Raw genomic sequence first — 12,869 nt, forward strand, 5'->3', positions numbered from 1 at the left:
TCAGGTAACTCTGCTCTGTCACACTCAGACTAGCCTACCTCAGGTAACTCTGATCTCTCACACTCAGACTAGCCTACCTCAGGTAACTCTGCTCTGTCACACTCAGACTAGCCTACCTCAGGTAACTCTGCTCTGTCACACTCAGACTAGCCTACCTCAGGTAACTCTGATCTGTCACACTCAGACTAGCCTACCTCAGGTAACTCTGCTCTGTCACACTCAGACTAGCCTACCTCAGGTAACTCTGCTCTGTCACACTCAGACTAGCCTACCTCAGGTAACTCTGATCTGTCACACTCAGACTAGCCTACCTCAGGTAACTCTGATCTGTCACACTCAGACTAGCCTACCTCAGGTAACTCTGATCTGTCACACTCAGACTAGCCTACCTCAGGTAACTCTACTCTGTCACACTCAGACTAGCCTACCTCAGGTAACTCTACTCTGTCACGCTCAGACTAGCCTACCTCAGGTAACTCTGATCTGTCACACTCAGACTAGCCTACCTCAGGTAACTCTACTCTGTCACACTCAGACTAGCCTACCTCAGGTAACTCTACTCTGTCACGCTCAGACTAGCCTACCTCAGGTAACTCTACTCTGTCACACTCAGACTAGCCTACCTCAGGTAACTCTACTCTGTCACACTCAGACTAGCCTACCTCAGGTAACTCTACTCTGTCACGCTCAGACTAGCCTACCTCAGGTAACTCTGATCTGTCACACTCAGACTAGCCTACCTCAGGTAACTGATCTGTCACACTCAGACTAGCCTACCTCAGGTAACTCTACTCTGTCACGCTCAGACTAGCCTACCTCAGGTAACTCTACTCTGTCATGCTCACTAGCCTACCTCAGGTAACTCTGATCTGTCACACTCAGACTAGCCTACCTCAGGTAACTGATCTGTCACACTCAGACTAGCCTACCTCAGGTAACTCTGATCTGTCACACTTAGACTAGCCTACCTCAGGTAACTCTGATCTGTCACACTCAGACTAGCCTACCTCAGGTAACTCTGCTCTGTCACACTCAGACTAGCCTACCTCAGGTAACTCTGATCTGTCACACTCAGACTAGCCTACCTCAGGTAACTGCTCTGTCACACTCAGACTAGCCTACCTCAGGTAACTCTGATCTGTCACACTCAGACTAGCCTACCTCAGGTAACTCTGATCTGTCACACTCAGACTAGCCTACCTCAGGTAACTCTGATCTGTCACACTCAGACTAGCCTACCTCAGGTAACTCTGATCTGTCACACTCAGACTAGCCTACCTCAGGTAACTCTGCTCTGTCACACTCAGACTAGCCTACCTCAGGTAACTCTGATCTGTCACACTCAGACTAGCCTACCTCAGGTAACTCTGATCTGTCACACTTAGACTAGCCTACCTCAGGTAACTCTGATCTGTCACACTCAGACTAGCCTACCTCAGGTAACTCTGATCTGTCACACTTAGACTAGCCTACCTCAGGTAACTCTGATCTGTCACGCTCAGACTAGCCTACCTCAGGTAACTCTGATCTGTCACACTCAGACTAGCCTACCTCAGGTAACTCTGATCTGTCACACTCAGACTAGCCTACCTCAGGTAACTCTGATCTGTCACACTCAGACTAGCCTACCTCAGGTAACTCTGATCTGTCACACTCAGACTAGCCTACCTCAAGTAACTCTGCTCTGTCATGCTCAGACTAGCCTACCTCAGGTAACTGCTCTGTCACGCTCAGACTAGCCTACCTCAGGAAACTTTCTGCTCTGTCACGCTCAGACTAGCCTACCTCAGGTAACTGTTCTGTCACGCTGAGACTAGCTTACCTCAGGTAACTGCTTTGTCACGTTCAGATTAGCCTACCTCAGGTAACTGCTCTGTCACACTCAGACTAGCCTACCCCAGGTAACTTTGCTCTGTCATGCTCAGACTAGCCTACCTCAGGTAACTCTGCTCTGTCACGCTCAGACTAGCCTACCTCAGGTAACTCTACTCTGTCATGCTCACTAGCCTACCTCAGGGAACTCTGCTCTGTCACACTCAGACTAGCCTACCTCAGGTAACTCTGATCTGTCACACTCAGACTAGCCTACCTCAGGTAACTCTGATCTGTCACACTTAGACTAGCCTACCTCGGGTAACTCTGATCTGTCACACTTAGACTAGCCTACCTCAGGTAACTGATCTGTCACACTCAGACTAGCCTACCTCAACTCTGATCTGTCACACTCAGACTAGCCTACCTCAACTCTGATCTGTCACACTCAGACTAGCCGACCTCAGGTAACTGATCTGTCACACTCAGACTAGCCTACCTCAGGTAACTCTGATCTGTCACACTCAGACTAGCCTACCTCAGGTAACTCTGATCTGTCACACTCAGACTAGCCTACCTCAGGTAACTCTGATCTGTCACACTTAGACTAGCCTACCTCAGGTAACTCTGATCTGTCACACTCAGACTAGCCTACCTCAGGTAACTCTGATCTGTCACACTCAGACTAGCCTACCTCAGGTAACTCTGATCTGTCACACTTAGACTAGCCTACCTCAGGTAACTCTGATCTGTCACACTCAGACTAGCCTACCTCAGGTAACTCTGATCTGTCACACTTAGACTATCCTACCTCAGGTAACTCTGATCTGTCACGCTCAGACTAGCCTACCTCAGGTAACTCTGATCTGTCACACTCAGACTAGCCTACCTCAGGTAACTCTGATCTGTCACACTCAGACTAGCCTACCTCAGGTAACTGATCTGTCACACTCAGACTAGCCTACCTCAGGGAACTCTCTGCTCTGTCACACTCAGACTAGCCTACCTCAGGTAACTCTGATCTGTCACACTCAGACTAGCCTACCTCAAGTAACTCTGCTCTGTCATGCTCAGACTAGCCTACCTCAGGTAACTGCTCTGTCACGCTCAGACTAGCCTACCTCAGGAAACTTTCTGCTCTGTCACGCTCAGACTAGCCTACCTCGCGTAACTGTTCTGTCACGCTGAGACTAGCTTACCTCAGGTAACTGCTTTGTCACGTTCAGATTAGCCTACCTCAGGTAACTCTGCTCTGTCACACTCAGACTAGCCTACCCCAGGTAACTTTGCTCTGTCATGCTCAGACTAGCCTACCTCAGGTAACTCTGCTCTGTCACGCTCAGACTAGCCTACCTCAGGTAACTCTACTCTGTCATGCTCACTAGCCTACCTCAGGGAACTCTGCTCTGTCACACTCAGACTAGCCTACCTCAGGTAACTCTGATCTGTCACACTCGGACTAGCCTACCTCAGGTAACTCTGCTCTCTCACACTCAGACTAGCCTACCTCAGGTAACTGATCTGTCACACTCGGACTAGCCTACCTCAGGGAACTCTCTGCTCTGTCACGCTCAGATTAGCCTACCTCAGGTAACTCTGCTCTGTCACGCACAGACTAGTCTACCTCAGGTAACTCTGCTCTGTCACGCACAGACTAGCCTACCTCAGGTAACTCTGCTCTGTCACGCACAGACTAGTCTACCGCAGGTAACTCTCTGCTCTGTCACACTCAGACTAGCTTACCTCAGGTAACTGCTCTGTCATGCTCAGACTAGCCTACCTCAGGTAACTCTGCTCTCTCACACTCAGACTAGCCTAACTCAGATAACTCTCTGCTCTGTCACGCTCAGACTAGCCTACCTCAGGTAACTCTGCTCTGTCACGCTCAGACTAGCCTACCTCAGGTAACTGATCTGTCACGCTCAGACTAGCCTACCTCAGGTAACTGATCTGTCACGCTCAGACTAGCCTACCTCAGGTAACTCTGCTCTGTCAAGTTCAGACTAGCCTACCTCAGGTAACTCTGCTCTGTCACGCTCAGACTAGCCTAACTCAGATAACTCTCTGCTCTGTCACGCTCAGACTAGCCTACCTCAGGTAACTCTGCTCTCTCACATTCGGACTAGCCTACCTCAGGTAACTCTGATCTGTCACGTTCAGACTAGCCTACCTTAGGTAACTCTGCTCTGTCACGTTCAGACTAGCCTACCTTAGGTAACTCTTCTCTGTCACGTTCAGACTAGCCTACCTCAGGTAACTCTGCTCTGTCAAGTTCAGACTAGCCTACCTCAGGTTACTCTGCTCTGTCACGCTCAGACTAGCCTAACTCAGATAACTCTCTGCTCTGTCACGCTCAGACTAGCCTACCTCAGGTAACTCTGCTCTGTCACGCTCAGACTAGCCTAACTCAGATAACTCTCTGCTCTGTCACGCTCAGACTAGCCTACCTCAGGTAACTCTGCTCTCTCACATTCGGACTAGCCTACCTCAGGTAACTCTGATCTGTCACGTTCAGACTAGCCTACCTTAGGTAACTCTGCTCTGTCACGTTCAGACTAGCCTACCTTAGGTAACTCTTCTCTGTCACAGTCAGACTAGCCTACCTCAGGTAACTCTGCTCTGTCAAGTTCAGACTAGCCTACCTCAGGTTACTCTGCTCTGTCACGCTCAGACTAGCCTACCTCAGGTAACTCTGCTCTGTCAAGTTCAGACTAGCCTACCTCAGGTTACTCTGCTCTGTCACGCTCAGACTAGCCTAACTCAGATAACTCTCTGCTCTGTCACGCTCAGACTAGCCTACCTCAGGTAACTCTGCTCTGTCACGCTCAGACTAGCCTACCTCAGGTAACTCTGCTCTCTCACATTCAGACTAGCCTACCTTAGGTAACTCTGCTCTGTCACGTTCAGACTAGCCTACCTTAGGTAACTCTGCTCTGTCACGTTCAGACTAGCCTACCTTAGGTAACTGCTCTGTCACGTTCAGACTAGCCTACCTTAGGTAACTCTGCTCTGTCACGTTCAGACTAGCCTACCTTAGGTAACTCTGCTCTGTCACGTTCAGACTAGCCTACCTTAGGTAACTCTGCTCTGTCACGTTCAGACTAGCCTACTTTAGGTAACTCTGCTCTGTCACGTTCAGACTAGCCTACCTTAGGTAACTGCTCTGTCACGTTCAGACTAGCCTACCTTAGGTAACTCTGCTCTGTCACGTTCAGACTAGCCTACCTCAGGTAACTCTGCTCTGTCACGTTCAGACTAGCCTACCTTAGGTAACTCTGCTCTGTCACGTTCAGACTAGCCTACCTTAGGTAACTCTGCTCTGTCACGCTCAGACTAGCCTACCTCAGGTAACTCTGCTCTGTCACGCTCAGACTAGCCTACCACAGGTAACTCTGCTCTGTCACGTTCAGACTAGCCTACCTTAGGTAACTCTGCTCTGTCACGTTCAGACTAGCCTACCTTAGGTAACTCTGCTCTGTCACGCTCAGACTAGCCTACCTCAGGTAACTCTGCTCCGTCATGCTCAGACTAGCCTACCTCAGGTAACTCTGCTCTGTCACGTTCAGACTAGCCTACCTCAGGTAACTCTGCTCCGTCATGCTCAGACTAGCCTACCTTAGGTAACCCTGCTCTGTCACGCTCAGACCAGCCTACCTCAGGTAACTGCTCTGTCACGTTCAGACTAGCCTACCTCAGGTAACTGCTCTGTCACGCTCAGACTAGCCTACCTCAGGTAACTGATCTGTCACGCTCAGACTAGCCTACCTCAGGTAACTGCTCTGTAATGCTCACACGGATGCTAGAGGAGAGTCTAGAGGAGAGGAGAGGAAGTTTGCAAAGGGCAACTCATCTGTCAGTCAGCAGTTGAAGCTCGACGAAATGGAGAGAGAAAGTAATGTGAGATTCAGCAGAGGGTGAAGATGTTTTGTGGTTGGTCTGTGTGATTTCCCATCTCTGCTCAGAAGTAGGCATTTAAAAGAGGAGCTGGAGCTTGAAATGTTTCTCTGTATCTCCCTCTGTTCTCTCTCTCTCTCTCTGTATTTCCCTCTGTTTTCTCTCAGCCTCTCTCTGAATCTTTCTCTCTCGCTCTCTGTCTGCGTCCCCTCATCTCTTTCCATCTTGTGTTTTCTAGCGGCAGTCGGCTGGGCGGCCTGGTCACCACCCTGTGTTTTTTCTTCAATCACGGCGAGGTGAGTGCCGTACAGTCCCACAAGATCCTCCTCTGGAAATATGGTCCTCCCAAATACAGTTGTTTTTGCTCTTAAACTCCTTACTACAGTATCAGTTTATTTTACTGACAGTGAGCCAGGAGATGTAGGCTTTTGGTACTGCTGCACATATAGCAGGTCACTCTGGGTATGATGGGGCTTCTGAAATGTCACATGCAAATGTATTGAAGAAGCGGAGGTTGGTTGATATAAGGACTCACTGCAGCCCTCAAAGCAGCTCAGAGATGCTTTTGAGCTGGCTGCTGGCAGTCGAGGCTAAACGCCCACAACCTCCTCCTCCCCAGTTGCCTTCAAAACAAACTGCAAGTCTCTATTCCTCGTCCAGATCGATATACGCTGGCAGTGCAATCACACACTCTCACGCAGGCTGCTCTCTCCTGCCATGCACTCCGTGTTGTTTCTCATCTCTTTCCCTGTCCTTGTTTGTTCCTGTCAGTGCTGCAGTGACTCAGCATGGTGTGTTTTTGATGGATTTGACATTTTTGCATTTAAATTTTTTGCCGTTTAGGTTAGAGCCCGACCGATATGGGATTTTTGAAACCGATACCGATTTTAGGGAATAAAAAATTACCGATACCGATAATATCGGCCGATATATATATATATTTTTTATCAAATGTTTATCCCCATTTAGTGCTAATCCCCCATTAGTGCTATTTTTTTATTTATTTATCCTGGTTGCTGCTCCACCCTCTGCCGATCTGGGGAGAGCCGAAAACTGGCTCCATGCTTCCACATGGGCAGTTAGCCAGCCGCTTCTTTTCACCTGACAGGGGAAGCTTCACCGGTAGGACATAGCACGTGGAAGGATCACGCTATTCCAACGAGTTCCCCTCCCTCCGAACAGGCGCCCCCTAACGACCAGAGGAGGCACCACATCAGCAACCCTCAAATATCAAACACTTGACAAAGATATGATTGAGTTGACATGAATTGAAATATGTGATGTAGGCAGGATATTTTACAGCTTATTAATAAACTCAATGCAATGAAACAGTAAACTTAACTGGGAATTTAATAATTATAAATAACTAGAAATACAAAAACACAATAGAACAAATAGTTAAGAAAAAATATCAAATATACACAACATGCTGTCCATGCTGTCTATAACTTATATATATATATATATATATATATATATATATATATATATATATATATATATATATATATATATATATATATATATATAAAAAGAATCTGCGGCAAATATTACCGATACCGATATATCCGTAATCGCCAATATCGGCCGATAATATCGGCGGGCCGATAATATCGGTCGGGCTCTAGTTTAGGTGACATAGGGGCCATGTGATTTCCGCAATGCAGAAAAAACGGACGGAATAATGGAATTCGGTAATAAAAATGAAAATGTAAAACAATGTGGCTGAAATTGATAAAAGTATGACTACCGTAAATTCCGGACTATAAGACGCACCGGTGTATAAGCCGCGGGACCAAAATTGACTATTTTTTTCTTCTATAAGCCGCACCGGTCTATAAGCCGCGGGTGTTTTGATGTTTAATTACCATATGAAAGGGTTCGTGCACAGAGAGGAATGTCGGGAAAGCGATGGCTGTTTGGGGAAGCTCCCATTTATTAACATTTCAACAAAACAAAACAAAAGTCAGGTCACTAATCCCCAGACAAAATCACACAACAATAGGCTATATGTGCAGCAAACCTGTAACCAGAGAAGTCAAGTCACTAATGCTCGTCTTCCTCTTCTTCCTGCGTACTGAAACCACCAAAGTCCTCATCTTCAGTGTCGGAAACGAACAGGTTCAGGGTGGCTTCGTCAACCACTCTCCTCTCTCCTTTGTCACTCAAAACCAACGAACTCCTCTTCATCTATAGCTGTGTTTCCATTACAGTTTTTCGCAAAAGAATTGCGATATTTCTACAACTTCGACAATGTACAATTGCGACTTGTAGGCGTTTCCATTGAAGTTGCGTTTGAGTGATTCCCCGTTGCAGCAGCTGCCACAGTGATTACGCACGGGGATCTGCCCCATATCCCGTCCCCTGCATGCTCAAATCCAACCAATGGTCAATGGAAATCCCAACATGAAGTTACAATGCATATAAACGAGCCTGATTATCAATTCAAAAGAAAATGAGTCGCAAAATGTTGCTGGCTGCGTGAATGCAGTCAGCGCGACAGGCAGAGGAAAAAAGGTAGCCTAATAGCCTACAACTGGTCCGATTTTGAGATGGAGGGGGGAAAAGGCTGATTTGGTTCTATAATTGCACCTGAAACGTGTGCAATGTATTAGCCTACTCACAGTCACTGTATTCACTTCAGACAGCACCACCGCACCAGTGTGTGCTTTTCATCCTCTCATCTCGCCGCTGTGCCAAATGCGCGCACACAGGCAGCCTGCTGTCACCATGGACCGATTTCTGCCATTAAACATTATCTAATTTGCCCGGCTACGCTTTTGCACAACACTCGTCTTTCTGCTAGGTAGCGTTGCTTCAAAGTTTTCCACTTGCTGCGGAGGTTTTGACACGGCTATCGAACCTTACTTACCAAACTTATTTTCCGCTCCTTTTCCAAGGGATAATATGGGTCACATGACGTGCAAATGCGAAAAATGTGTTTCCATTACACTTTTGCGATAAACTGCTATATCGACACGTCTGAAAAACCACCTCATGATCATCTACTGCTCGTTCTCATGCTGTCGAGAACGAGCAAAGCTTTTTTTTGGTAAAAGAATCCTCCAGGGCGCTTCTTGTTAACAGTCCGAGTGAGTGGCAGGTCGAACGTCAAAGGCACTTCATCCATATTTATGATCTGCTCCGGTTCGATGGAATATTCCTTGATCTTCCTTTGTGTGAATTCGCCGAAGTTTGTGATTTTCTCCTGGTAGTCGGGGGAGGGAGTTGATGGGCTTGTGGCCGTTTGCTTACCGTAATTACCATATGTAAGTGGTCACGCACAGAGGGGATTGTCGGGAAAGAGATGGCTGTTTGAGGAAGCTCCCATTTACCGTATTACCATAACATTTCAACAAAACAACATAACACAACACCACCGTTGTTTATTTTTACAGTGCACACAGTGTCCGCGGTGTGGTGAAAAGAGGGCAAGAGAGGAAATTAAAACAGAAGTGGATTTATAGTTAGAAAGAGTGCTAAAAAAGAGAGATTTTTTTTTTTTTTTTTTTTTTTTCTGAAAAAATCCATAGATAAGACGCACCGTTATATAAGCCGCAGGGGGCAAAAAACGGGAAAAAAGCCGCGGCTTATAGTCCGGAATTTACGGTAATTATCAAAAGCAAAAGTAGACCAAATTATTGTAGTAACCTAAATGATTTCATAATTGTAAAATAGAGAAATGCCGGTAATTCCGTTTAAGATTGGGGTGTTTTGAGAGGCGGGTCGGTCTTGCGTGGGCCCCTTACGTAACCTCACAACTTTGTTTTCACCTCGGAGAGCCAAGTCATCAACAAAAGAAAAATATTGATTGCGGCCGCGCGTGTGCGTGTGCGTGTGTGTGTGTGTGTGTGTGTGTGTGTGTGTGTGTGTGTGTGTGTGTGTGTGTGTGTGTGTGTGTGTGTGTGTGTGTGTGTGTGTTCTCCCCCAGAGCACTCGTGTGATGTGGACCCCACCCCTGAGGGAGAGCTTTGCCTACCCCTTCCTAGTCCTGCAGATGCTGCTGCTCACCTACATCTTACGGTAAAACCGCCATCTCTCCACTGCTGTGTGGCAGGTTCAGCAACACAATTCTAACAAGTTGGGTCTAGGGGCAACAAACATCACCGAATCCCGCAACATGAAAAGACATGGCTGTCATTAAGAGGCTGGGAGTATAGCTCACCTGGAGTAACTGGCAAGCTTGTACCCAGGACCCAGGTGTGGCGTCAGCCTTCTCTGGACAGCTCAGCCGATGAGGTGTGGATGGTGTTCAGAACCGAGACACCATCCTATTCATGTACACGACATTACTGACCACATAACATTATACAAAGGAAACGAAATGGGGAGCCGCCCGCAGGGGACACCGTCTCTCTTCTTCAGTCTGGACACGTCAAAAAGCTCCCGGTCGCGGCTTCCGGGCACGTTATATCCCTTCCTGTAACCTCGCTTCCTGAGCCAACCCCCCTCCTCATCAATGACAGCCAAACATAGCAAAGAATATCTACGATGTATAATAACTAATACCACCATCTATGAGAGAGAGGGTAGCGGGCCGTAACACATGAAAACAGACTTTTACACCTTGTTAGCTAGCTCTGTGTTATATAGTTATTTAACACCTATTCAATTCACCTTATGTTCAGACGCGGGGGTGGGCCAAATTCTTCCGGGTCGTGTTAACACTTCCGGCGGTCACGGCGCCAAATACGAAAGAATGTCAGAAGAAGAGAGTTGTTTTTGTAGCGGACAGTGCAGGGGGTAAAACAAAGTACGTAGCCTACTACTTTGAGCTCGGTACACAGCAAGTAAGCAGAGTATCCACTGTTAGCCAGGTCAGATAATGTTATCATCGACAATGACGAACACTTTCTTGTAAAACATACCTGGACTCCAACAAAGAAAGCTTCAGATTGTTTTCTCTCCTCCGAGCGCAGCTCGAGCCACTTACGTCTATAAGACCCGCAGACGTTAACGTAATTCTCTGTTATGCAAGAATTAACGAGCCAGTTACATGGCGTTGCATTCTTAGACATTGCCGTTTGCTTTTATTTGGTATGTTACATACAATTTGCTAAATTATTAGTTAATTCAGAGTTAGATGATATTGGTGCAGCCAGCCATTTTTTTTGGGGGGGGGGGGGTTTCCCCGGAAGTCGTCACACGACCACACAACCGGGTCAAATGGGCGTGGCTACATAAGGTGAATACATGCTAAACATTTTTGGAATGCTTTATTTTCTTGTATTTCAGAATCAGAGTCCTAGTATGAATCCCAGTATGTCCTAGAAAATGCCATATTTGTAGTGGTTGTACATAAAAATTCCAACCAAAATAATATCACAGATCTTTGGAGCAGTCTCCCACCCATTACACAAATCTGCAACTTTCTTTTGGGTTGCTTTCCCCTATTTCCCATGGTTGGCGCGAATGTATTCTTTCTTTCCTTTTTTTTATTTTTTTTATTTTTTGTATCATTTCAAACAGAATGATCCAACCCACCCGCCCACTTTGGAACAGTCTCTCCCTGTGTTATGTCCTGTACATCCTGCTTTAACTGGAAATACATTTGGATTATGAAAGCAAGACACCACCAAGAGGCTGCTTCTGTTACCGAAGAGCAGTTCAGAATTCTTGCAATAAATAAGCTCTCTTTGATCAAGTCATGCTTAGTTTGCTGTGCTGCTTTTTGATGTGATGCAAAGCTAGCTTGTGCATTGGTCCACTAAAAATGTATAGTGCTGAAGCAGGTTGGAAACTAAATAATCACTTGACAGTTGGCACACAAGGGCAGAACTGCCACTAATCTCATTTCACAGCGGCTCGATGAGAAGTTGTAAGTTGAGAGCTTCTTGGGCAAAGACAGATGTACTCCTTTAATTGAGCATGACACCACCTTGTGTCGTACGGCTGCAGTCAATAAACTGCTATTTCCTTCACCAGTAGCTTTAAATTGCTCTGAATGAACTCACTCCATGGCTTATTTCTGAGGCTGCCTTCCTTGGTACATGACTGGGTCTTTGTGCACCAGGATAGTCGCACTGAAATTGAGTGTGTGTGTGTGTGTGTGTGTGTGTGTGTGTGTGTGTGTGTCTGCAGTGTTAATGCATCTTCCCTTATCTCCCCTACACCCACGCTCTCACCGCCCTCTTACTCCCCCTCATCTGCCTCTCTTTTCTCCCTAGGACGCGGAACCCAACCAGGAAGGCCATGCTCGCCTTCGGCGTCTCCAATTTGTGCTTTATGCTGCCATGGCAGTTCGCCCAGTTTGTGCTGCTCACCCAGGTACACCGAGAGCAAGAGAAAGCCAGATTAAATAGAGAGGGAAGATGGGAAGGAAGGAGAGGGGGCGGAGAGACTATGGAGAAAATAGAGACTTGAAGTGGACTGTGATGAGGAAGCAGAGAGTACAGAAGTTGGTTAGTATCATGAAGAAGGAGGCAGGGAAAGAGTGAGTGGGCGAGTGTGGGGTGGATGCAGACCCGTAACCAAGGGCGGTCTTTGATAGGCCGAGCCCGCCTACTGAATCAGCTGTGCCCGCCCTGACGAAAAGCTGTTATTTATTTGTTCTTTACATGAGACGTTGTGTGACGTTGTGACCTTGTGTTAGGACGGAATGACCACGGGCTACTCTGCATGTGGTTGGCTTACCCTGATATTACTCTTAACTATCCATCTACTTATACTAAATGTATATAATCTTTCAAGGACGCACCTGGCGTTTAAACGCTGGTGGCGTCTAGTTTTTTTGGCAGAACGCTCTGGGCGTTTTAAGCTGAAAAAAGTTGAACATTTGGAGGAAAATCGCGCTGCTCGCCTTTTTACTCACCCTACCTCTTCTCCTCCCAGAGGGATCTTCAACCTCCGCTGCTCCTAGAATTGGCAATAATCTGGCTTTCATGTTCACAGTGAACAACATCAAACAGATGAAACCAGCTGGCTCCCGTCCGTGTGATCGTTGTGTCCTAAACTGTACTGCACACGACTGCAGGGGGAAACAAAACAAAGCACACAAAAAACTGCTCGGTGCTCTGTGTTTTGTGCGCAATGGAAGCGCTCTCAACATGATTTCCATTGCGTTCTTACTGGAAAAAGCGCGTTGGGTGTGAATGCCGCCTAAGGCTCTGGATGTGATTCTCCATGGATGTCCACTAACAGAAAAAATAAAAATAAATAATAAC

The 12,869-nt window shown here is 46.9% G+C and overlaps 1 protein-coding gene across 1 annotated transcript in view; it reads left to right on the forward strand.

The window, feature by feature from the left end:
* Positions 1-12,869, forward strand: part of dpy19l1l (dpy-19-like 1, like (H. sapiens)) — a gene marked incomplete at both ends in the record, with an annotated part of 93,504 nt that overhangs the window by 9,868 nt on the left and 70,767 nt on the right. The window contains 3 exons of the mRNA XM_083649427.1: positions 5,945-6,002; positions 9,638-9,729; positions 11,874-11,973. Of these exons, the coding sequence (XP_083505553.1) occupies positions 5,945-6,002; positions 9,638-9,729; positions 11,874-11,973 (250 nt within the window). The remainder of the gene's footprint in view (positions 1-5,944; positions 6,003-9,637; positions 9,730-11,873; positions 11,974-12,869) is intronic.

The sequence above is a fragment of the Poromitra crassiceps genome (assembly GCF_964638095.1).
Source record: "Poromitra crassiceps genome assembly, chromosome: 1".
NCBI classification, from domain to species: Eukaryota; Metazoa; Chordata; class Actinopteri; order Beryciformes; family Melamphaidae; genus Poromitra; species Poromitra crassiceps.